This window comes from Peromyscus leucopus, chromosome 3, assembly GCF_004664715.2.
Source record: "Peromyscus leucopus breed LL Stock chromosome 3, UCI_PerLeu_2.1, whole genome shotgun sequence".
Lineage (NCBI taxonomy): Eukaryota > Metazoa > Chordata > Mammalia > Rodentia > Cricetidae > Peromyscus > Peromyscus leucopus.
This window is the reverse complement of record NC_051065.1, coordinates 88,805,348-88,830,565: the sequence shown is the minus strand read 5'-3', so window position 1 is coordinate 88,830,565 and position 25,218 is coordinate 88,805,348. Positions and strand designations below refer to the sequence as shown.

Below are 25,218 nucleotides of genomic sequence, written 5' to 3'. Positions count from 1 at the left end.
CAGCAACCACATGATGCCTCACATCATCTCTAACTTCAGTTCGAGAGGATCCCAACTCCCTCTTGTGTCCTCCTGAGGCACTACATGCACATGGTGTATAGACATACATGCAGGTAAAACAAACACATAAAATAAAAATAATAAATAAATGGCATACACCTTTAATCCCAGCCCTCGGGAGGCAGAGGCAGGCGGATCTATGTGAGTTCCAGTACAGCCAGGTCTGTTACACAGAGAAACCCTGCCTCAGAAAACCATTTTTTTTTTTAAGCTTAGAAGATACCAACCTGCTGGGCAGTGGTGGCTCATGCCTTTAATCCCAGCACTTGGGAGGCAGAGGCAGGCAGATCTCTGTGAGTTCGAGGCCAGCCTGGGCTACAGAGTGAGTTCCAGGACAGGCTCCAAAGCTGCACAAAGAAACTCTGTCTCGGAAAAGAAGAAGAAGAAGAAGAGGAAGAAGAAGAAGAAGAAGAAGAAGAAGAAGAAGAAGAAGAAGAAGAAGAAGAAGAAGAAACCAGTCATTAACATCTGGGCTACACCTGCATGTACACATGTGCACACGCATACACACACACTGGAACATATGCATTAGAGTCAATGTCATCACTCTAACTTGGTTATGAGACAACCATTCCTCACTGCTCTGAAAGCTGAAGAAATAACCTGAGGTAGACAGAAATAGTTGCTCAGCATCCATCAAAGGAAGTGACGTTACTCTGGCAGCATCCATTCTTGTCTAAGTCTTCCAACGTTAGAGATATGTGGTTATATGATGCACTTTATGCTCATAGCTGATGTATCTGAAGTTGGTGTTGAGTTTATATCAGCAGAACAGAAAATGCATTCTTTTTACATTACATTGTGTAGTTAGATTTCTATTGCTGTGATGAAACACCATGACCAAAAGCAACTCAGGGAGGAAAGGGTGGGTTTCAGCTTCCAGCTCCGCATCCCAGTCCATCGCTGAGTGACGTCAGGGTGGGAACACAAGGCAGGAACCTGGAGGCAGAAGCTGAAGCAGAGGTCCTGAAGGAGTGCTGCTTACTGACTTGCTAGTTCCTGGCTTGCTCAGCCTGCTTCCTCATAGAACGCTGGATCACCAGTGAACTGGACCTTCCCACATCAGCCATCCATCAAGAAAAATGCCCCCACAGGCTTGGGCAAATGACTCTAGATGGCATCGAGTTGACAGAAGAAGGAGCCAGCCCCCAATTCTTCTTCTAGCACCTACGTGAATGGAGTAAACTGTCACTGGGCAGCTGATCAGCTAATAGCTCTGCTAGTATCTGGGTTATTTTTCTTCCATCAACCCCCAAAGAATATTTCCCACAAAACTCAGTGTTGTTTTATATACAATTCTCTTACATTTTTGTTCAGTTAAACATAGCTACAATCTTATATTAGCTTCTCTATTCAATCTGTTCTGAAATGTTAGTTAAAAGATATGAAGGAAATAGGGCCATACACATATTTAACTGGATAAGAGGAAAAATCAATTTAATAGCCTTTTTTAATCACTGTAGAATTCTCTAGTACCACACCTATCCATACTGTACAAATGATTTTATTTATTATTGTATGTGTATGGGGGGGGGCGGTGCTTGTCTGTATGTGTGAGTGTAAGAGCACTTGTTGAGGCCAGAGGACCACCTTAAGATGCTGGTCTCCACCTTCCACCCTTACACAGGTCTCTTTGCTGCAGTGAAAGCCAGGCTGTCTGGTTCGCAAGCATCCTGAGATTCTCCTGCCTCTGTTTCCAGTCTCCTCCTGAGAGTGTGCTGGGATTACAGCTGCTTTTTCCTTTTCATTCAGCTTTCATGTTGATTCTGTGGAGCCCAGCTGGGTCATCAGGCTTGCACAGCAAGTGATTTTACTCACCAAGCCGTCCCCCAGCCCTCTTTATTAGTTTTGAACAGCACTGGAGGTTAGGAACCACAACTTTCTGCGTGCTCAGCAAGCACTCTACCACTGAGCTATAGCCTCAGCCCTTTTTTAATTTATTATTTTAAGTCAGGGTTTCCATAAATTTCCTAGGCTGGCCTTGAATTCATTCTGTATTCCAGGCAGACAGTGAACTTGTGATCCTCCTGCCTTAGTCTTTCAAGTGCTTTGAGGCATATACCACTATACTCAGCAAAGTAAATTGTCTTTGGTACTGAGGGATTCAACCTAGGACATTGCACATAATAGACAAATGCTTCACTAGTGAGTCAAATCCCAGCTCATCAAGGGCATTCATAATTGAAAATGGTATTATTATTTTTTTAAACAGGATCTCTCTATGTAGCCCTGGCTGTCCTGAAACTTGCTATGTAGACTAGGCTAGTCTCAAATTCACAGAGATCTACCTGCCTCTGTCTGCTGAGTGCTGGAATTAAAAGCATGAGCCACCATGTTCTGCCAAAAACGGTATTATTAAAAAGTTGGAGCCGGGCCGGGCGGTGGTGGCGCACGCCTTTAATCCCAGCACTCGGGAGGCAGAGGCAGGCGGATCTCTGTGAGTTCGAGGCCAGCCTGGACTACCAAGTGAGCTCCAGGAAAGGCGCAAAACTACACAGAGAAACCCTGTCTCGAAAAAAAACAAAAAAAAACAAAACAAAAAAAAAAAAGTTGGGCATGGTTGCATATGGTAATAATCCTTGCATGTGTGAGACGAAAGCAGAGGGTTGTTACAAGTTCCACAAAAGCCAAGTCTACATGGAGTTTCAGGATAGCCAGGGATGCATCATGAAACTCTATCTCAAGAGTCCAAAACCAAGGAAATTAAAATGGTACTTTTTAACAATTCTGAGCTGAGGGCTGGGCATGATGCGACCTGCAGCATTTAGGAAGCAGAGGCAGGCAGATCTCTAGGAGTTTGAGGATGATATGGTCTATGTAGCATGTTGCAGGCAACCAAGGCCACTTAGTGAGGCTCAAACAGACAAAAAAGTTGCAAGCTGAGGCTGGGGAGATGACTCAATGGGAAGCATGAAGACCTGAGTTTAGCGTCCCTAAACCTGTGTAAAACCCAGAAGTATGCATGTGTAATCCCAGGGATTTTAAGGGGAGATGGGAAACACAAACCAGAGAACTCCTGGAAGCTTGCAGGGCCAGCTAATTCATCTGCCTAAGCAACAGTGAACAGCAAGAGACCTGTCAAATAAGATGGATATTAAGGACAACATCTGAGATTGTCCTTTGACCTCCACATGCACACCATGGCATGTGCACACCCTCACACACACAAACAGACACAACTACACACCCACATTGCAATCTGGGGAGCTAGGGATGTAGCTCAGTTAGTAGAATGCTTGCTTAACATTCATGAAACCTTGGGTTTCATGGGAGGTGGAGGCAAGAGAATTAAAAGTTCACAATCATCCTGGGTTACTTAATGAAACAGCCTGGGATATATAGCACCATTTTGAAAATTAATGAGGACATACAAATATGGCTCAGTAGTTAAAGAGCACATATTGCTCTCTCAGAGACCCAAAGTTCAATTCCCTGCACCCAAATTTGGCAATTCACAACCACCTATAACTCCAACTCTGATGCTTCTGGTCTCCATGGACACGTGCACTCATGTGCACATATCCACACGCAGACACACACAAACACAGACACACAGAGATGTACACACGTACTAATTAAAAGTAGAATAAAGAGGACTAGGGAGATAGTTCAGCAGTTAAGAGCACTGAATACTCTTCCAGATGGTCAGGGTTCAATTCCCAGCACCCACTAAGAAGCTCACAACCATCTGTAACTCCAGTTCTAGGGGATCCAAGACCCACTTCTGGCCTCTGTAGGCACCAGGCTCACATGTGTTGCACAGATATACATTCAGGCAAAACACTCACACACATTTAAAATTTTAAAATAAATAAAAATAAAATAAAATATTTTTTAAAAAAATCAATATGGTGGCTGGAGATATATCTCATCGGTTAAGAGTGCTTGCTTCAGCCAGGTGGCAGTGGTGCACACCTTTAATCCCAGCACTCGGGAGGCAGAGCCAGGAGGATCTCTGTGAGTTTGAGGCCAGCCTGGTCTACAGAGTGAGATCCAGGACAGGCACCAAAACAACACAGAGAAACCCTGTCTCGGAAAACAAATAAACAAACAAAAAAGAGTGCTTGCTTCTCTTTTAAAGGTCTCAAGTTTGATTCCCAGCACCCACACTGAGTGGTTTACAGCCACTGTTACTCTGGTTCCAGGGTGATTCAATGTGTCTGGCCTCTGAGGGTATCAGGGACACACACACACATACACATAATCTAAAAGAAAAGGAAGGAAGGAAGGGAGAGAGGGAGGGAGGGAGGGAGGGAGGGAGGAAAAAAGAAAGAAGGAAGGAAGGCTGGAAATATGACTTAGTAGTTAGCATTTACTGCTCTACCAGAAGATCATAGTTTGGACCCAACACCTGTGTTGGAAGCTCACAAACACCTGCATCTCCAGCCCAGGCTACTACACCGAGCAAAACTTTCAGTCACCATAGATAGAGTGCACAAGATATTCCAAGACAAAACCAGATTTAAACTATAGCTAGCCACAAATCCAGCCCTATAGAAAGCACTAGAAGGAAAAGTCCAACCTAAGAAAGTCAAACGCACCCACGAAAACACAGGCAATAGACAACCCCACAACAGCAAATCCCAAAGAAGGAAATACACACACACTACCACCAAAAGATAACAGGAATTAACAATCACTGGTCAATAACATTCTTTAATATCAATGGACTTAATTCACCTATAAAAAGACACAGGCTAACAGAATGGATACGAAAACAGTATCTATCCTTCTGCTGCATACAAGAAACATACCTCAACTTCAAAGACAGACATTACCTCAGAGTAAAAGGCTGGGGAATGTGGTGATATTGTGTTCCCCCAAATACTGTGTACCTTAATAAACTTATCTGGGGTCAGAGAACAGAAAAGCCACTAGTTAGGCAGTGATAGCACACACCTTTAATCCTAGCATTCCAGAGATAGAAATCCCTCTGGATCTCTGTGAGTTCAAGGCCACATTGGAAAAAGCCAAGCATGGTGACACACGCCTTTAATCCCAGAAAACCAGCCTTTAATCCCAGAGAGTGGTGGTAGAAAGCAGAAAGGTATATAAGGCATGAGGACCAGAAACTAGAAGCATTTGGCTGGTTAAGCTTTCAGGCTTTGAAGCAGCACAGTTCAGCTGGGATTCATTCTGGATGAGGACTCAGAGGCTTCCAATCTGAGGAAACAAGACCAGCGGAGAAGTTGGCCAGGTGAGGTTAGCTGCGGCTTGTTCTCTCTCTCTCTCTCTCTCTCTCTCTCTCTCTCTCTCTCTCTCTCTCTCTCTCTCTCTCTCTCTCTCTCTGATCTACCAGCATTGATCCCAATACCTGGCCTCAGGTTTGATTTTATTAATAAGAACCGTTAAGATTCCTACTATAGGGGAAAGACTTTCTAAGCAAATGGACTTAAGAAGCAAGCTGGTGTAGCTATCCTAATATCTACCAAAATTGACTTCAAACTAAAATAAATCAAAAGAGATTGAGAAGGACATTACATATTCATCACAGGAAAATCCACCAAGATGAAATCTCAATTCTGAACATTTATGCCTCAAATACAAGGGCATCCACATATGTAAAAGAAAGAATACTAAAGCTTAAATTGCACATCAAACCCCACACATTAATAGTGGGAGACTTCAATACCCCACTCTCACCAATGGACAGGTCTGCCAGACAGAAACTTAAAAGAGAAATAAGGGATCTAACAGATATTATGAGTCAAATGGACTTAATAGATATCTATAGAACATTCCACCCTAACACAAAAAAAATATACCTTTTTCTCAGCATCCCATGGAACCTTTTCTAAAATCAACCATATACTCAGTCACAAAGCAAATATCAACAGATGCAAAAAAAATTGGAGTAACCTCCCATATTTTATTGGACCACCATGGTTTAAAGTTAGATTTCAACACCAACAAAATTATAGAAAGCCTACAATCTCACAAAAACTGAATAATGCTCAACTGAATCACCAATGGCTCAAGGAAGAAATAAAGAAAGAAATTAAAGACTTCCTAGAGATCAATGAAAATGAAGACATCACATACCCAAACTTATGGACACTATGAAAGCAGTGCTAAGAGGGAAATTCATGGCACTAAATGCCCACATAAAGAAGTTGGAGAAATCTCACCCTAGCAACTTAACAAGCACACCTGAAGCTCTAGAACAAAAAGAAGCAAAGTCTCCCAGGAGGAATAGACACCAGAAAATAATCAAATTGAGGGCTGAAATCAATAAACTAGAAACAAAGAGAACAATAGAAAGAATCAATGAAACAAAGAGTTGGTTCTTTGAGAAAATCAACAAGATAGACAAACCCCTATCCAAACTAACCAAAAAGCAGAGAGAGCATCCAAATTAACAAAATCAGAAATGAAAAGGGGGACATAACAACAGACAACGAGGAAATCCAGAGAACCATCAGGCCATACTTCAAAAACCTGGACTCCACAAAATTGGAAAATCTAAAAGAAATGGACAATTTTCTGGATAGGTACCACATACCAAAATTAAATCAAGACCAGATAAACAATTTAAATAGACCTATAACCCCTAAGGAAATAGAAACAGTCATTAAAAGTCTCTCTCAAAAAAAAAAAAAAAAACAAAACACCAAACAACAACAACAACAAAAAACAAACCCTCAGGACCAAATGCTTTCAGCTCAGAATTCTACCAGAATTTCAAAGAAGAGCTAATTCCAATATTCTTCAAATTGTTCCACACAATAGAAACAGAAGGAACATTACCAAATTCTTTTTATGAGGCTACAGTTACCCTGATACCCAAACCACACAAAGATGCAGAAAAGAAAGAGAACTACAGACCAATCTCCCTCATGAACATTGATGCAAAAATACTCAATAAAATACTGGCAAACCAAATCCATGAACACATCAAAAAACTTATCCACCATGATCAAGTAGGCTTCATCCCAGGGATGCAAGGATGGTTCAACATACGAAAATTTGTCAATGTAATACACCATATAAACAAACTGAAAGAAAAAAAAAAAACCACATGATCATCTCACTAGATGCTGAAAAAGTATTTGGCAAAATCCAATGCTCCTTCATGATAAAGGCCTTGGAGAGATCAGGAATACAAGGAACATATCTAAACATAATAAAGGCAATTTACAGCAAGCCGACAGCCAACATCAAATTAAATGGAGAGAAACTCAAAGCGATTCCACTAAAATCAGGAACAAGACAAGGCTGTCCATTCTCTCCATATCTATTCAATATAGTACTCGAAGTACTAGCTAGAGCAATAAGACAACAAAAGGAGATCAAGGGGATACAAATTGGAAAGGAAGAAGTCAAACTTTCTCGATTTGCAGATGATATGATAGTATACATAAGTGACCCCAAAAATTCTACCAGGGAACTCCTACAGCTAATAAACACCTTCAGTAATGTGGCAGGATACAAGATTAACTCAAAAAACAGTAGCTCTCCTACATACAAATGATAAATGGGCCAAGAAAGAAATCAGAGAAGCAAACACCTGCATCTTCAGCTCTAAGGGATCTGATGCCCTCTTCTGGTCTCCAAGAGTACACAGCCATGCAAAGAAATAAAATCTCATCTCCTCTGTGGTGGTTCCGCTCCCGCTCGCGCTCTCCCGCCGCCATGTCGGCCACCATCGAGCGGGAGTTCGAGGAACTGGACGCTCAGTGTCGCTGGCAGCCGTTATACTTGAGGGGCTTGATTGATTCCAAGCACCCATAAGCGGCTCACAACTATCTCTAGCCCCTGTTCCTGGGGATCTGAAGACCTCTTCTGACCTCCAAGGACACCAGGAAATTCGAAATGAGTCCCATGACTATCCTCATAGAGTGGCCAAGTTTCCAGAAAACAGAAATCGAAACAGATACAGAGATGTAAGCCTGTATGATCACAGTCGTGTTAAACTGCAAAGTACTGAAAATGATTATATTAATGCCAGCTTAGTTGACATAGAAGAGGCACAAAGAAGTTACATCTTAACACTGGGTCCACTTCCTAACACATGTTGCCACTTCTGGCTCATGGTGTGGCAGCAAAAAGAAAAGCAGTTGTCATGTTAAACCGAACTGTAGAGAAAGAATCGGTTAAGTGTGCACAATACTGGCCAACAGATGACCAAGAGATGCTGTTTAAGGAAACAGGATTTAGTGTGAAACTCTTATCCGAAGATGTGAAGTCATATTATACAGTACATTTACTACAGTTAGAAAATATCAATAGTGGTGAAACCAGAACAATATCTCACTTTCATTATACCACCTGGCCAGATTTTGGAGTTCCTGAGTCACCAGCTTCATTCCTAAATTTCTTGTTTAAAGTTAGAGAATCTGGCTCCTTGAACCCAGACCACGGACCTGCAGTGATCCACTGCAGTGCAGGCATCGGGCGCTCTGGTACCTTCTCTCTTGTAGACACCTGTCTTGTTCTGATGGAAAAAGGAGAGGGTGTTAATGTGAAACAAGTATTACTGAATATGAGAATGTATCGAATGGGACTTATTCAGACACCAGACCAGCTCAGATTCTCCTATATGGCCATAATAGAAGGAGCAAAGTACACACAAGGAGATTCAAATATGCAGAAACGGTGGAGAGAACTCTCTAAAGAAGCTTTGTCTCCTGTTTGTGATCATTCACAAAACAGAACAATGACTGAAAAGTACAATGGAAAGAAAATAGGTTCAGAAGAGGAAAAACTAACAGGACTTTCTTCTAAGATGCAAGACACTGTGGAAGAGAACAGTGAGAGTATTCTCTGGAAGCGTATTTGAGAGGACAGAAAGGCCACCACAGCTCAGAAGGTGCAGCAGATGAAACAGAGGCTCAATGAAACTGAACGAAAAAGAAAAAGGTGGTTATATTGGCAACCTATTCTCACTAGGATGGGGTTTGTGTCAGTCATTTTGGCTGGCGCTTTGGTTGGCTGGACACTGTTTTCTTCTCAGTGAAATGTGCTATAAATAAACAGTTTCACCCAGCACCTTTCTGCACTGGTAGCTGACAGGGCTGCATTAATCTCAAGGGTTTGTTAGCAAATGCCTCATACCCCAGAAACGTTGCGGTAGACTAGACACCAACCAGTAAGGGATACTCACAGTCACAAGCCCAACATCTCAGGACTCATCACTGCAGGTTCCTCTGAGACCCAAACTTCAATGACTCAAAATAAAGACAAACGTGCTTGTTGAAAACTGTTACATCTTACAGCTGTGTTCACACATGTCGAGCATCATGGTTTCACTGACCAATATTGAGAAATCCTTTATCACAAGGATTGGCTTTTGGAGGCTTTCTGGATTTTAACCTGCACTTGATATAAGCAATAAACATTGTGGTTTTTTTCTACATTATTAATGGAAAGAAAATATCCTTTAAATAATGTGTGTAATGTGTAACGTACTGTTGAAATGGGCATTGCAACTTTATATGCTTAACCATTTTAGGGTAAATATATTTTATAAGTACCTATTTAATCTTACTTTTGTAGTTAAATGTACTTTAAACATTTCAACTTGAAAGTCTGTTACTATAGAAAAATAAATTGTGTGTTGACTCAGTTGTATACCGGATACATTTTCCTTTTCCTAAACAGAAGTTTGATAGAGGCAGTTGAAACTGTGAGCAAGCTATTTCTACTACACAGTTTTATTTCTTTTGTATTTTATGGTTTATCTTGTTTTAAAAAGAAAAGCAAAGAAACAGAATTTTTCTAAACATGTCATTGAGGGAAAATTTTCCTTTCTGTGATAGTCAAGTGACAGTTGGTCAAGACTTAGTTTAAACAACAGCAACAAAAACCATCCTGTTTTCTGCAGGATGTGATGGCACACACAGTGCTCAGAAAGCTAAGGCAAGAGGCTCAAAAGTTTGAAGCCAGCCAAGACTGCATAGTAGGTTCCTACCTTTAAAAATAAAAGTAGAAAAGGAGGCGCTGGAGGGGAGGTCAGAAAACACCAAGAATAAGAAATTGGTTCTTAGCCATATGTGATGGTGCAAACCAGTCATCTCAGCACTTGAGAGATGAGAGAGGCAGAAGGATCACAAGTTCAAGGCCAGCCAGGACTACAAGAAACACTGTCTCAAAAAACTGAAGTGGTTAAAAGAAAAGAAATTGATTTCTGTAAAGCCCATGCATGACTTACACTGTTCTTTTTTTTTTCCTTTTTTTGTGAAAATGTTAATGTAATTACCTGAACAGGATAATTTATGATTAGTAAGTAAAAGGAGCCAGCGTTTTATATATAGCATTTCAGCCCATTGGACTGAAATTTTGAAGTTAAAAAAATTCAAGTTCTTTCTAAGTTCAATAAATAGTACATTGGTGTACAAACTTAAAAAAAAAAAAATCTCACTATGTAGGTATGACCTGCTTGGAATACACTTCATAGTCCAGGCTGTCCTTGAATTCACAGTAACCCACCTGCATCTGCCTCCCAAGTACTGGGATTTAAGTGCCATCAGTCTTGGCCTTAAAAATAAATCATTTAAAAATTTTAATAAATAAATGTAAAATTAATAAAACAAACAGACAAAAAATTTCAAGTCAGGCATGTAATCCCAGCACTTGGGAGCTAGAAGCAGGAGGATGAAGAATTCAAGGTCATTCTTAGCTGAGTAGAAAGTTTGGAGCTAGTCTAGGCTACATGTGACATTGTCTCCAAAACAGAACAAAAACCCTAAAATGAATGAGTGAACACATAAGTCAATAACCATTGCAAATGTGGGACAGTGATGCATCTGGATCACTTTGCTGCCTCTGTCCTCCTTCGTGCTATGTTGCCAGCATCACCAACTCGAATGTCAACATGGCAGTGTTATTGTAGCTGTTGTCCTTGAAGTCCCCAGGAGCTCTGAGCCACACTGAGCACCACTGCTGGCAGATGTAGACATAAAAGCAGGGGTTACTGGGGCCAGATGTGTTTGGCAGCTGGAATCACTAGGTCAATAGTGTTCCTGCTGTTGAGGACATGTCCACTGCTAGGTTATCCTAACAGGCAAGGCAGGTCACATCACTTTGGAAGCTACAGACCTATAAGAGACGGGTCTCTCAATCACTATCAAACTGTGACTCAACAGGCAAAACATCTGTACACAGAAAATAAAAAATAAAAAAAAAAAAAAAAAAAACTGTGGCCCAATGGGAGTTAGTGCAGCTTGGAAAGTTTGTATTGACTCTTCTAGGGCCATGCACAAAGATGGTTCTGGGTTGTGTAGCTCAGTGGTAAAGTAGTGGCCTAACATGCATGAGGCTCTGAGTTTAATCTTCAGAAGTACCCAACCACCCAAAGTTAATTCCACCAAGTTTAACCTTCTGGTCTGTTACATACAAGTGGCTCACTCTTGTAATCCCAGGACTTGGCAGGTAGAGGCAGGAGGGTAAGGAGTTCAAGGCCGTCCTTGGCTACATATTGAATTGGAGACCAGCCTGGACTATATGAGGCTCCGTCTAAAAAGCAAAGGGGGAGGGGGAGGACAAGAACAGTATCAATAGACCGGGGGATGGAGAGTGGGGCTGAGTAGAAGTGTGTGCTCAGCAAGCATGAAGTTCTAGCTCAAGCCACAGGACTAATAAGAATAACAATAACTGTGGTGGTTTGATTAAGAATGGCTCATATATGTGGGGTACGTGGTTCCCAGTTGGTAGACTCCTGGGAAGGATTAAGAGGTGTGTCCTTATTGGAGGAGGGGAGTTCAAAAGCCCATGCCAGGCTCAGTGTCTCCGCTTGCTACCTGAGAATCTGTATTTAAAGCTCTCACTCCCTCTCCAGCATCATGCCTGCCTGCCTGCCACCATGCGGACTCCCCACCGTGATGACAATGGACTAAGCCTCTGGAGCTGTAAGCGAGCCCCCAGTTAAATGCTTTCCTTTATAAGAGTTGCCATGGTCATGGAGTCTCTTCACAGCGATAGAACACTAAGACAATACAAAGGCTGGCAGGGTGGCTCAGTGACTGCTTCCAAGCCTATTGACCCGATTTGATCCTTGGGACCCACTTGGTGGAAGGAGACAATCAATTCCTGCAAGTTGTCCTCTGACCTCCACTGGAGCAAGCGAGTGAACACACACACACACACACACACACACACACACACACACACACACACGTAAAAAAAAAATTAATGGTATGGAAATAATAGGCAGCTTCTGTAACCATCACTTAATAGGAGTGAAGATCTGCTAAAGAGAGACACTTGTGCCCCTCCCTAGGCTCTCAGACTGTTGGTTCCAAAGAATTACAATTTCTCCAGGATTCCCAAGCTAGAGTAAGGGACAGGCTGAAGTTTGGTGTCAGCCAGGAAGAAGTTGCCTCCCAGGAGAGATTTGACAGAATTCTGACTCCTTATCAGAGGACACTGCGGACCAGGATTGAGTAGAGGCAGTGAGGGGTCCATGACGAGGGGGGCGTGCACACTGACCAGGACTGCTCAGTTCTGTGTGCTGTCTTGCCCTCTATTGGAATCTGAACCTCAGGGCAGTACACTAAAGGTGGGCTTGGGGTCATGTGACCTCTTTATTTGTTCCTCTCTCCGATGTGGACACATTGGACCCATCTCCTTTTTTTCTGTTTCTATCACTTGTCTCTTTAATTGGTGTACTGGGGATTGGTGGCCAAGCCTAGCTTGCGGGGGCTTTTAGAGCCCAGGCTTTGCCCCTAAGAACTCTAGTGGTACCACTATTGTGACGTAGGAAGTCATAAACATTAAATAAATTCTGTGGGAGCACTGGGGAAAATGAGCTAGGCGTAGAAAATCAAGAAAGTTTCTGTTTGTTTGTTCTGAATTTGGGCTGGTGGTGCAGCTCAGCTGCTCGAGTGATTCCCTGACTTACCTTATTCGTGCTACCTTTGACATCCAAAACACTGAATGAGCTGTCTTAAGGGGAAGCCATGTCATATAACACAGAACGAGGACACGGCCCCTGCCATCTGCCAAGGAAAACTAAATCATTAAAACTACTATTTTTTTTTTCAGACAGGGCCTCACTAAGCAGCCCAGGCTAGCCCGGTATTTATCTTTCCACTCGAGGCTTCTGAGAGCTGAGATCACACATGTGCACCGCCACTCTTGTGCTAGGCGTTTCTCTCTTTTCAAGCTTGAGATGTGGTCTTTCTATGTTGCCCAGGCTGACTTCAGCTTCCTAAGTTGCTGGGATGACAGGTGCCATGCCACTACCCACATCTAGCAATTAAGATGTTTTTAAAGTGGATCGGGGAGATTGCAAAAGGCCTGAGCGCAGACCTGCTAAAAGGTTAAACCACAGAATGTTCCAATAGGCTTGGGCAAACAATTGAAGCCAGTATCTGCTGGCCTTCGACATTTCTCAGCAGGAGTACCCTCAATAACTAACAGGAAGGTTTGCAATTTAGGATGTCTGCCCAAGCAATGACTGCCGCCAAAAGCCACTCTGGAAATCCCCAGTTAAAAGCAAAACAAAAGAAGGCCCTGCCTTTGCCTCATGCACTGTGTTAGGGTGCTCTGGTGCAGTATGTCCAAACAGCTCCCAGATAAATGCTACCTGGCTTCAGTGCTTTGTGAGGTTCTGTGTTTGTCTGTTTTGTTCGTTTTTTGAGATGGTCTCAGTAGGTAGTCTTGACTGGCCAGGAGCTTACTCTATAAACCAGGCTGCCCTCAAATTCAGAGATCCATCTTTAAAAAATAAAATAAAATAAATTTAAAACTAGTACTATGTTTCAGAATTTAAATATAAACCACACATGGTGCCCCATGCTGGTAAACCTAGGACTGGCAAGGTTAGGCAGGTGGATTATCATAAATTCAAGGCTAAGGGGCTAGAGAGATGGCTCAGAGGTTAAGAGCACAGGCTGCTCTTGCAGAGGTCCTGAGTTCAAGTTCCAGAAACCACATGGTGGCTCACAACCATCTATAATGAGATCTGGTGCCCTCTTCTGGCCTGCAGGTGTACATGCAGACAGAACACTGTATACATAATAAATAAATAAATCTTTAAAAAAATAAAAATAAATTCAAGGCTAACTAAGATTATATAGCCAAATACAGTTTCAAACAACAATAAATAAAAAAGGGAACTTTTGGAGAAGCAGAATGTGTATGTGGCTACATGCACTCGTGTGAAAAAGGAAATTGATTGAGACGAGGGAGGAAGAAGCAAATCCAGTCCTGTGGGGAATTCCAGAAATAAAGAAATATGAAAAGAATGTCCACAGGCCCAAGGAATGAAGAAGCCCTCCAGCAGAAATGGGTGTTTGAGGACGGGCATGGGGAGAGCTGAGACAGCTGTGTCCTGGAAGCTTGGGAAAGTGGGCAGACACCCAGGAAGTGTGCCTTTAACAGGGAGGCAATGTGAATTTATTCAGGTCTGTTTGGGGGACACAGCATGTAGTCTCTAAAGGAATGGATGGAACCAGAAAGGTAGGTTTGGAAATAGAGAAAGTTGTCCAGAGCAGAGACCATGTTCTATCCACTGGGAAGCTGGAGTTGCTCAAAAGAAGAGAGTGAGCATACAAAATGACCGAGAATGAAGGGAGGGATGGACAACCCCAGGCATGGCGCTGGGATCAAACCCAGGACTTGGCCTGGGCTAGAAAAACAGTCACAGAGCTATGCCCAAGCCCTGGCTTCTATGCTCGCTTTGTTTTGTTGTTTGTTGGCTCACACTGTAGCCCAGGCTAGCTCTCCTGCCTCACCACTGCCCCCTCCAATGTGGAGGCTTTACAGGCATGTGTCACCACACTCCACACCAGCCGCCTTGTTTTTATTTTGTTTGAATTTCTTCCCAAGATAGTTTTATTTTTAAATACCAGACCAAAAACAAGGCTATCCTACAAAACAACTTGACAAAGGAAGCATGTGAAGTATGAAAGTGGCCCTAAATGTGACAGACCCACCACACATTTCTCCTGAACAACAGGCCTTCCTGAACCGCAATCACACAGGACATTTAACTTGTCCTCCAAAGGAGACTAAGCTCCCTGGCTCTCCCCAAGCCCGGCATCTAGACTAAAGTATGATTGTTTGGTTGAATTTGTTTGTTTTTGAGACCAAGACTTCCTTTTTTTTTTTTTTTTTTTTTGAGACAGGGTTTTTCTGTGTAGCTTTGCGCCTTTCCTGGAACCCACTCTATAGCCCAGGCTGACCTCGAACTCACAGAGATCCGCTTGCCTCTGCCTCCCAAGTGCTGGGATTAAAGGTGTGTGCCACCACCACCCCAGCGAGACCAAGACTTTCTTACTCTTTAGCCCAATCTAGCCTGGAACTCATTATGTAGCCCAGGCTGGCCTCCAACTCAAAGTGATCCTGTCCCCTGTTGCTCGACTGCTAGAATTGCATGCATGAACCATCACGTCCAACTTTGTTTGTTTGTTTGTTAAGAGATGAAGTCTTGATATGTAACCTGGCCGGCCTAAAACTAGTTGTCCTTTTAGGCTGTAATATTCCTCTTCCCTATTTTCTCACTCCATTTTCTCCCCTTTTTCTCACTTGCTGTTTTCTCATTTGTTCTGCTTGTTTTTAGACAGAGTCTGGCTATAGCTATATAGCTGAGGCTAGCCTTGAACTCCTGATCCTTTTGCCTCTGCCTCTTCAGTACTAAGAGTACAGGAATTTGCTACCATGCCTGACTTTTTTTTTGTTTTTGTTTTTGTTTTTGTTTGTGAGACTCTGTTAGCCTAGGCTGGCCTCAAGCTCATTGTGTAGCCCAGGCTGGCCTCAAACTCACAATAATCCATCCTCCTGCTTGGCCTTCACACGCTAGGATCCCAGGAGTGAGCCACGTGCTCAGCATAAGAAATGATTTTGCAAGCAGTCTTCATTGCCCTTCCTATTTGCAGAAGCAGAAACTGAAAGCTCCAGAGGGAAACTGAGGTTCCCCAGCTGAGTCAGCAGCACAGCAGAGGATCGCAAGTCTTCCGTTCACTAGAGACTGAAACCATCCTTAAACCACAGCTCCCCTAGCCTGACCTATGGCCTTCTGCCCTCATTCCTTACAAAGCTGCTGTCACTCAGGGTGAGTTCCCCTCCCCTGGTATGCATTGTGAGCCTGTAGTCCCAGCACCAATGGGTGAAGACAGCAGGATCATTCTCAGCTGCATAGTGAGCGCCAGGCCAGCCAGGCTACCTAAGACCTGGTCTCAGGGAGAAAAAAAATCACACCTTAGCAAGAGGCACAGAAAAGTCACTGAAGCAGACAGAGCACTCTCTTCCTTCCAGACACAAAAGCCCACAGAAAACAATCTCAGCAGGCTACACCCAGTCAGCCCAGAGTCTGGGGAGTTCTAAGTCTGGGGGGAGGGAGGGAGGAACACTTGGGCATTTGGCTGTGGTGATATATTGTGTACCCTAATAAAATTTGCCTGAAGATCAGAGGCAGAACAAGCCACTAGATTCAACACAGAAGCCAAGCAGTGGTGGCACATACCTTTAATCCTAGCACTAGGGATCTCTATGAGTTCAAAGCCACCCTGGACTACAAGAGATTGACTCAGTCTAGGAGAGAAATAGAGGCAGATAGTGGTGGCACACACCTTTAATCCCAGCACTTGGCAGTCACACACCTTTAATCCCGGAACTAAGAAGGAAGTGATATGGTTGGGTAAAGAAAATTATATAAGGCGTGAGGAGACAGGAACTGAAGCTTTTTCAGGCTGTGGAGTCCTGGAGGTAAGACATGGCAGTGGCTTGTTCCTTTGTCTCTCTGATCTTTTAGCATTTACCCCAATATCTGGCTCTGGGTTTTTTTTTTTATTAAAAGACCATTTTTAGGAATTCGTGTTACATTTGGCTCATACCTATAATCCCCAAATTTAGGACTCTGAGGAGGGAAGATCACTGAGTTTCAGGTCAGCCTGGATGACATGTCATATTTCAGGCTACTTGAGTTACATTATGAGACTCCATCTGAAAATATAAAATAAAATAAAAAATAATAAATCCAAAAGAGAGGACTGGAGGGGTTGCTCACAGTTGAGAGTACAAACTGCCCTAAATTCAGTTGGCCACACCCACATCAGGTGGCTCACAACAGTTCCAGGGATTCCAGTGCCTTCTAAGTCTTTAAAAATAATGAAATGAGGCTGAAGGTGTGACTTGACAGTAGGTTCTTACCTAGCATGCACCTGACCCTGGGTTCAAGTGACCCTGACTCCAGCACCCATCTCCAAGGAAAAAAGAGTGAAGCTTTTATTAGTTGTGCAGTTTAGTTTTTTCAGCTAGGCAAACAAAAACTGTAAGAGGCTGGAGGTGTCGCTCCGATGGTCCTCAGCTGGCGCTGCTGGAAGTATTAGATTCGAACCCAGCATCATATGAAAGCAAGCTTGGCGGTACATGCGTATCTTTCTGTTAACTGAATGCATCCAAAAACATCAGTTCAACATGCCCTCGGTTGGTTGGTTGATTGATGGATTGATTGTTGATTGATTGATTGATTGAAAACATGGTCTGCCTATGTAGTTCGAGGTAACCTTGAATGTGATTGCCCCAGCCTCAGATCCCTGAATTCTAGGATTACAATGTATGGAACAGCACACCAGGCTATAAAATATTAACGAAATTTATGAAAGTAGCATTTTGCACTAAGTTTTTGAAACATGACATGCCTTTTATAGCCTCAGTTCTCACTAGCCATACTGTGAATGCTCAATGGCCACATGTAGTCACCATTATCTTGGACAGTACAAGTAGAGAACAAGGATTTGGGGGTGGGAGGTCTTGGGACAGAACCTAGGACTCCAAAGACAGAGTCTCTCTATGTAGTCCTGGCTGCTCTGGAACTCACTTTGTAGACCAGCCAGCTTCAGACTCACTGATATCCTCCTGCCTCTGCTTCCCAAGTGCTGGGATTAAAGGCATTTGCAACCATACCTAGCCTAGGTGGGTTTTATCTTGTAGACACCCCTGCAGTTTAAGATGACTCTTTTAAAATATAATTCTTCCTTTTTAAAAATATTTAATTTAATTTAACTTTTATTATTTTTGACGATCTCACCACGTAGCCCTGGAACTGGATAAGAACACCAGGCTGGCATCAGACTCACAGAGATCCACTTGCGTATTACTATTATTCTTTAGCTGTGTATGTCTGTGTGTGTGTGTATTTGTGCACGTAAGTATAGGGTGTGCTGGGTCCAGAAGAGGGCATAAAACCCCTCGGAGCTAGAGTCACAGGTAACAAGCTGCCTGATATGGGTGCTGGAAATCAAATTTGGGTCCTCTGGAAGAATCGCACATGCTTTTCATGGATGGGCCATCTCTCCAGACCCCAATCCCTTCTTTGTGACCATTTGAGTCCTGCCTCTTGAGGAGAGAATCGCAGCACCCTAAGGACCTCATCTAGAACTACATTCTCCTCACCTCTTAGCCTTTGGGCTAAGATCAGGTGTAGAAATGACATTCTCTGTTGTAATCTCATTCCTGTTTATTCTAGATTTTTCTTTTGGTTTACCGGGAAAGAAAGAGGTTGCGCAATTTTAAGGCGTTCCGAGGGAGCTGGAGAGATAGCTCAGTAGCTGAGAACAGGTATTACTCTTGTAAGGGATCTCTTTCTGTCCCACCTGGCAGTTCCCAAGTAATGACACAAAGACTTATTATTTATGAAAGCATGCCTATAGCTTAGGCTTGTTCCTAACCAGCTCTTATAACTTAAATTAACCCATTTATATTAACCTACGTTCTATCACATGGTGTTACCTCTCTTCCATCTTGCACCTCTTGTTTCCTCTCCATGTCGCCTGTGTGCCTAGATTACTCCGTCTCTTCCTTTCTCTGCCCCCCCCCAAAGTCCTGCCTATACCTCCTGCCTAGCTATTGGCCATTCAGCTTTTTATGATAACCATCACAGCAATACATCTTCACAGTGTGCAAATCCCACAGCATACCCTTGCAGAGAGAGTTCAGTTCCCAGCTCCCACATCAGACAGCTCACAACCCTTTTAACTCACCAGGGAACCTGACACCTCTGACCTCAGGCATACACACACATACACATAATTAGAAATAATAAAAACAATCCTTGAAAAAAAAAAAAGATCTATTTAAAAAAGTGTTACTAGTTGCCTTGATTTAGTTCTGTAAAGCTAATAGTGCAGTGTTTGGAGATGCAGTTCACCCATGAGTCCCTGAGCATGCACAAGGGAAAACACCAAAGTTTCTCAAAATGGTACAGGGATTCTAAATTTATTAACCCCCCCCCCCCATGCTCTTATTTGTTGGAGGAGCTAAGATTTCCTCCTTGGCGTTGTTATTTCTTCTGGGGTGGGAAAGAATGTCTGTTCTCTTGGTGCCCTGTTATTGTTCTGTCTTGACAAACTCCATCCGGAGAAGAGCAGATTTTCTATGGCGGAGAGCCACATGTGGTGGAAAAACCCTTCACCCCGGGCCCCCTCCTAATCCACTGGACAAATCTGTGACAACTGACCAGGTTCACCAACCCCCATGGTGACCTTTGGAGGGAACTCCAGCAGGGAAGGAGGGGCTGGTGAGTGAGCCATCACTTCCTGACAATCTTCTGTCCTGTGGACACTGCTAAGGTGCCCTTGCCCTCCTCCTCCTGCCCTCCTCCCCACAGCCTAAGGTCAGCCTCAGCACCTGAAAAGCCCTGGGAGGAGGAGGAGGACCAAGATTCCCTCAAGGCCAACCTGGGACTTACCTAGAGATTTTAAAGATTTTAATTATGGGCATGTGTGTGTATGCACATGTGTGTTCACATACCCACAGAGGCCAGAAGAGGGCACCCAGTCGTCGTCGTCGTCCCCCCCCGCCCCCCCCCAGCTGCAGTTACAGGCATTTGTGAGCAGCAGATGTGGGTACAGGGAACTGAACTTCCATCCTCTGCAAGAGAAGCGGGTGCTCTTAACTGCTGACCCATCTCTCCAGCCCCGTTTTCTGGGGATTTTAGTGCTTTTTTCTTACCCAGGATGGCCCTGGGGGACAAAGGTTGCCCAGCGAGATATTTTCGCCCGGACATTCGTTTCTATCTGACCAAGGCTAATTTAAGTCCCTGAAAACTAGAATTACTTCTCTGAAGCATAAAAAGGAGAGGTCACGGGTGTCTGAAAACTTAGGAGGGTTGGTTGATCCTTTCTTTTCACCTTCTGGACGACTTAGACTCTCCCCCACCTCCACCCCCGCCCCCACCCCCGCCCCCGCCCCGTCCAGAGTGCTCTGTTGCTTTAAGCTTAAGCTTTTGTTTGGGAGGAGACTGGGAGGGCAGCAGAGAGCGGACGCCTACCTGGAGAAACCTGCAGTTAGGTGTGGCCGGAGCTGGAGAGGCTGGAGTCGCGGGATGGGCAGGAGGCGGGCAGAAAGTTGGAGTAAGCAGGAAGTGAAGCTGTGGCTGCCTTGAGTGGAAACAGACTCGGCGAGTACTGCTTTGAGAGGCCCAAGGGCTCCGAGACATGGTGAGTGGCGTAGGGGACTAGGAAAAGAGAGATTTAGGGGGGCTACGAGAGGGGGATTGGGCCTGGGGGTTGCCTGTGTCCAGTTAGGTAAGTTGGCGACAGTCAGAGGGCTGGCCCTATGGGGCCAGCGCTGCCTCTGTCTCTTTACTTTTGACAACTCGTCCACAAATAGCTCTGCGCTCCGGGCCAGGGGTTCCTGACACTTCTCCACCGCCTTCCTCCTGTGACCTCGGAGCTGGATCCGATCAGGGTGTCGGTGGGGGCTGCGGGGGGCCCGAATTCCAAGCCAAGCTGCTGCGCCGCGCCCTCCCCCTCCTCCGCCTCCTCCAGCTGGGCCTGAGCCCGGTGTCGTGACATTACTGGGCCACAAGTGCCCCTGCTCTTTGGAGCTCAGATTCCAGCCCAGCGGGCCGGAGTTCTCCCCCTTAGCCTCGCACTGGACACCCACAGGATCTGCCTGGCCACCAGAAGCAGCCCCTTCTCTAGAAACATTAGCACCCGCGCCGGGGTTTGTAAAGCAGCCAGACGTCGGTTCTCCCGACAGTCTAGCTTCAGCCCACACCCGTGGCTGGTACCTGAGGCCCCCTGGGTCCCTAAGGGAGGAGTCCATGCCTTTTCCCTCCGAGTTCAAAAGCCTTATCTAGAGGCCTCCTGGATAGAGAGACCGCAGCAGGCAGGGCTTTCAGTATCTACATAAGCAGGCGGTGGTGTGTGGCCGACACCAGGCGCTAAAGCAGAAGGTGCGGTCCAACGGCACATGATGCCTTCTGGGGGCCACAGCCACTGAACCGCGGGTGCACTGCGCAGCAGGCCGGAACCAGAACAACTCGACAACAGCTGTCTGGAGAGGCACTCGGATTGGGCCAGGCAAGGGTGCTCTGCTGGCCGGCTCTTACACTTTTAGTGAGAACCCACTAGGATCGGGAAGAGGGTGGCGTGGAGACCAGTCAACAGGACTCCGCTGTGCACTGCTGAGGGAAACTGAAAGGCCAACTGGGTCATCTCCCCGACTTTTGTGGAGAGTGGAAATAGGGACAGGTGTGTGTTGGTTTTCCTTGTCAGGGACCCTGAAAATCCCCCCAAAGAAGGCGCATGACAGTCCAGAATAAAATCTCATTTTCTGGGACTTAAAAAACGCACTGATGTGGCAGCCAAAATGGCTTGGCAGGTAAAAGGCGCCTGCAGCGCAAGCCTGCCGGCCTGAGTTCAAGATCCCTCCCACTTCCATCCGCAGCCACTGCAGAAGACATCAACCCGCTGGTGGAAGTTTCCCTCTGACCTCCCCACGAACGCTGTGGTGTGCATGCATATCCCCCATCCCACACCCACTGACAGATAACACACATATATTGCACTTGGGCAGGACTGAGAGTGTGGCTCAGTTGATGGAATGTTTGCCTGGCATGCGTGATGCTCTGGGTTCCATCCCCAGCAGCTCATAAACCAGGAGTGGTGGTGCACACCTGTAATCTCAGCACCGGGGGAGGTAGAGGCAGGAGGATCAGTTGTTCAAGGTCATCCTATTTCGGAAGGAAGTTTGAGGCCTCCCCAGGCTCCATGAGACCCTGTCTCAAATAAATAAGTAAATAAATAAAGCTGGTGGGGTGGCTCAGTGGGTAAGTGCTTGCCACGTAAGAACGGAGGTTTGAGTTGGATCCCCAGATCCACATCAAAAAAAAAAAAAAAAAAAATCCAGGTGTGGTAGCCACAAGCACTAGGTGTGATGCGTTGGGATGGTCGAGATAGGCTGATCCCTGGGGCTTGCTGGCTAGCCTAATCTGAGAGCCCTAGGCCAACAGGAGAGACCCAGCCTGGGAGGGGGAAGAAGAAAAAAAAAAAAGCAAGGTAGGAGGCGCCTGTGGAATGACACCTGACCACCCGAAGCTGATCTCTGGCCCTCCATGCCAGGTTACACACATGTGCGTGCACACGTGTGCACACACACCCCCACACACACACACATGCCCATGAACATTGACAAAGAACATTCTCTTTGTAAAGTATTAGAAATGGCTAAAATCTACTTTAGCTCTTCCAACTTCCTCCGGCCTCTTGGATCCTCGCCGCTTGGTCTAATTAACCCCTGTATTGACATCCAGGAGGAAGCCAGTGGGGGTGCCGGAAATGACCGAGTTAGGAACCTGCAGAGTGAGGTGGAGGGAGTCAAGAATATCATGACCCAGAATGTGGAAAGAATCTTGGCCCGAGGGGAAAACTTGGACCATCTCCGAAACAAGACCGAGGACTTGGAAGCCACGGTGAGATGGGGAGCAAACTGGGGTAGACGGAGAGATCTCACTGGGGAGGGGAGAGTTTGGGGGGCTGGAGGGGGCAACATGAGCAGGAGGGGTGGTAGACTACCGTGTCTACTGGCCTCTTGCCTTTCAGGGAACTGTTGAGTCCCCTCTTCTGGTTCCATGCTACTCGGCTGGTTGGTACAGAGCCCAGTGAGTGGGTCCATTTGGGCTTGGGTGGGGGGGTCCACCCACAGAGCCATTCCTGAGACAGCGCAGTCGACTGCTGCATTCTTAGGCTTCTTTGGGGGCACGAAGCTGATTCTTCTTTTGAAGCCCTTGACAGTCATTTGGAGTTGACGTCCCCAAGGCAAAGCTATGAACACTGGGGAAGCGGTCCTTGGCTTTCAGCATTTTCCACGAGTTATTAGGCTGGGAGTGGGAAAACAGAGTTCTGCTGAGTCTGTTTAAAACACAACTGAGAAGAACAGTGAAATTCTTTGATCCCAGGATCCCTCTGCCTGCCAAAGACCAGAATAATATCTCCTACACATCTTGCTTAGACCAGCTGCTCAGGGAGGAAGGAAGTCCGGCATCAGCCCAGGCGGGAGCCTCAGTTTCCACATGCTGTGGAGAACTCTGGCTTTCTGGGCCCTGTGTGCAATCATGGAATCTAGTGCCTCCTGCAGCATAAGCTGGGTACACAGAGACTTCGTGTCTGTGAGTCAACTTGGGGGAGCAGGAGGCATTTTCTTACTCTCTCAACCTTCTGTAGTGCCCTGATTCTGCCTCTAGCTGCCACAGTCCCTAGAAGACAAAGTGTCATAGAGCCAGGAGATGTTCCCATCTGGGGCACATTCCTGTACCCCTCATCTGTGGGTCTGCTCTCCAAGGGCCAGATGGCTCTGCCTACCAAACAAACCTGGGTTGTGAGCATATGTAAAACACCCCTCAGTGTGCAGGCTGGGGGGGGGGGGCAAGAAAAAGAAGGGAGCCTGGATATGGCAGAGTTCTTGACTAGAATTCGTGAAACCCTGGGTTCAGTCCCTGACAACATATAAACAGAGCATTGTGGTACATGCCTGTAATCCCAGCTCTTGGAAAGTAGCGGCAAGAGGATCAGAAGTTCAAAGCCAGGCCGTCAAGATGGCTCAGGGGGTGAAGGCACTTGCTGCCGAGCCTAAGGACTCGAGTTCCGTACCTGGGATGCACGTGTTTGGTGGAAGGACAGACTTTTAAAAGTTCAAGGTCATCCTTTTCTACATAGGAAAGGAGGCCAGTCTTTGCTATATGAGATCCTGGCTAGAAAGAAAGAAAAAGGAAGGAAGTCCTGGCCCCTGCCATGCTCAAAGGGATGCCCACGAGCTCAAGAATTCTAGCCCTGAACTTGGCTTACAGCTTGTTGTGGAAAGGGATTTATCGAGGTAGAAGGGTAGCACACCGTGGCACTCAGCAGGCAGAGACAGACAGATCTCCAAAGTTCCAGGCCAGTCAGGGATACATAGTGAGACCCTGTCTCAAAAGTTAAAAACAAAACAAACAGACAGACAAAACCCAGAGAGATAGTTCCAGGGGTAAAGACTCTTATCATCATGCCTGATTCCATGAGTTCAATCCCCAGGACACAGAATGGAAAATGAGCACCTTTCCTGCGAATTGTCCTCTGCCCACCACATGAGCAGTGTGGTGCTTATGGCAACACAGAGACACAAATCAATGTTATAAAAATATTTTAAAAGCCTTTCCATTCCCACAGCTGGACATGGTGGAGTACACCTTTCATCCCAGCACTCAAGGGGTGGAGGCAGGCGTATCTTTCTGAGTTCGAGGCCAGCCTGGTCTACAAAGCAAGTTCCAGGACAGTCAGGGCTGTTACACAGAGAAACTCTGTTTCAACAAAACAAAACAAAACAAAAGCAAAGCTAAACAAAACAAAAAATATCTTTCCATTCCCATTGTAACAGGAAAGATTTATTTGTTTGTTTGTTTATTTTGAGGTAGCTATACCATAGCTCCAGTCTGTGTTTCAGGTCCTCAATTTACAGTGTAAACATCTACACTATGCCATGTGGGCCTCCATCTGTACTCTCGTTCTGAAGGAAGGACTCACTGGGTCACAACTTTATCTTGTCCCTAACAGTCTGAACACTTCAAGACAACATCGCAGAAGGTGGCCCGGAAGTTCTGGTGGAAGAATGTGAAGATGATTGTCATCATCTGTGTGATTGTCCTTATCATCATCATCCTCATTGTTCTCTTTGCCACCGGCACCATCCCCACTTAGAGGCCCTCTCAGCCCCCCTACTCTTGAGGGGTAACCCTCCCTGATGTGTGCCAAGAGGGGCCCTCTCCTGTCCTCCTCCACAGAAATGCTGCTTGGTCCCCAGGAGGGTCTTCTGCGACATCTGCCCCAGAAGCACCTTGATCCCCCGGGAGGAGAGAGCTGGACTGTGGCTGCATCTCAGGGGTCCTGAGAGTGGGTTAGAGACCCAGAGGACCCTGCTGGTGGCTGGCGGGCAATAAAGACCTTTCAGTGTCCCTAA

The 25,218-nt window shown here is 45.4% G+C and overlaps 2 protein-coding genes and 1 long non-coding RNA gene across 3 annotated transcripts in view; 2 read left to right on the top strand and 1 right to left on the bottom strand.

Annotated features, from left to right (window-relative positions):
- Positions 1 to 20,352, bottom strand: part of LOC114681603 — a 24,309-nt gene extending 3,957 nt beyond the window's left edge. Inside the window, exon 1 of the long non-coding RNA XR_003732923.2 lies at positions 20,273 to 20,352. This is a non-coding gene — a long non-coding RNA (uncharacterized LOC114681603). The remainder of the gene's footprint in view (positions 1 to 20,272) is intronic.
- LOC114681601 (tyrosine-protein phosphatase non-receptor type 2-like) lies at positions 7,657 to 9,423 on the top strand. The gene is given in 3 exon segments (XM_028855188.2): positions 7,657 to 7,760; positions 7,862 to 8,106; positions 8,109 to 9,423. Coding segments are annotated over 3 exon segments (1,044 nt in total). The 5' UTR covers positions 7,657 to 7,692; the 3' UTR covers positions 8,840 to 9,423.
- Positions 20,327 to 25,218, top strand: Vamp8 (vesicle associated membrane protein 8). Its single transcript, XM_037203818.1, has 3 exons — positions 20,327 to 20,442; positions 22,542 to 22,699; positions 24,816 to 25,218. Exons 1-3 carry the CDS (start codon positions 20,439 to 20,441, stop codon positions 24,957 to 24,959), a joined length of 306 nt encoding a protein of 101 aa, XP_037059713.1. The 5' UTR covers positions 20,327 to 20,438; the 3' UTR covers positions 24,960 to 25,218.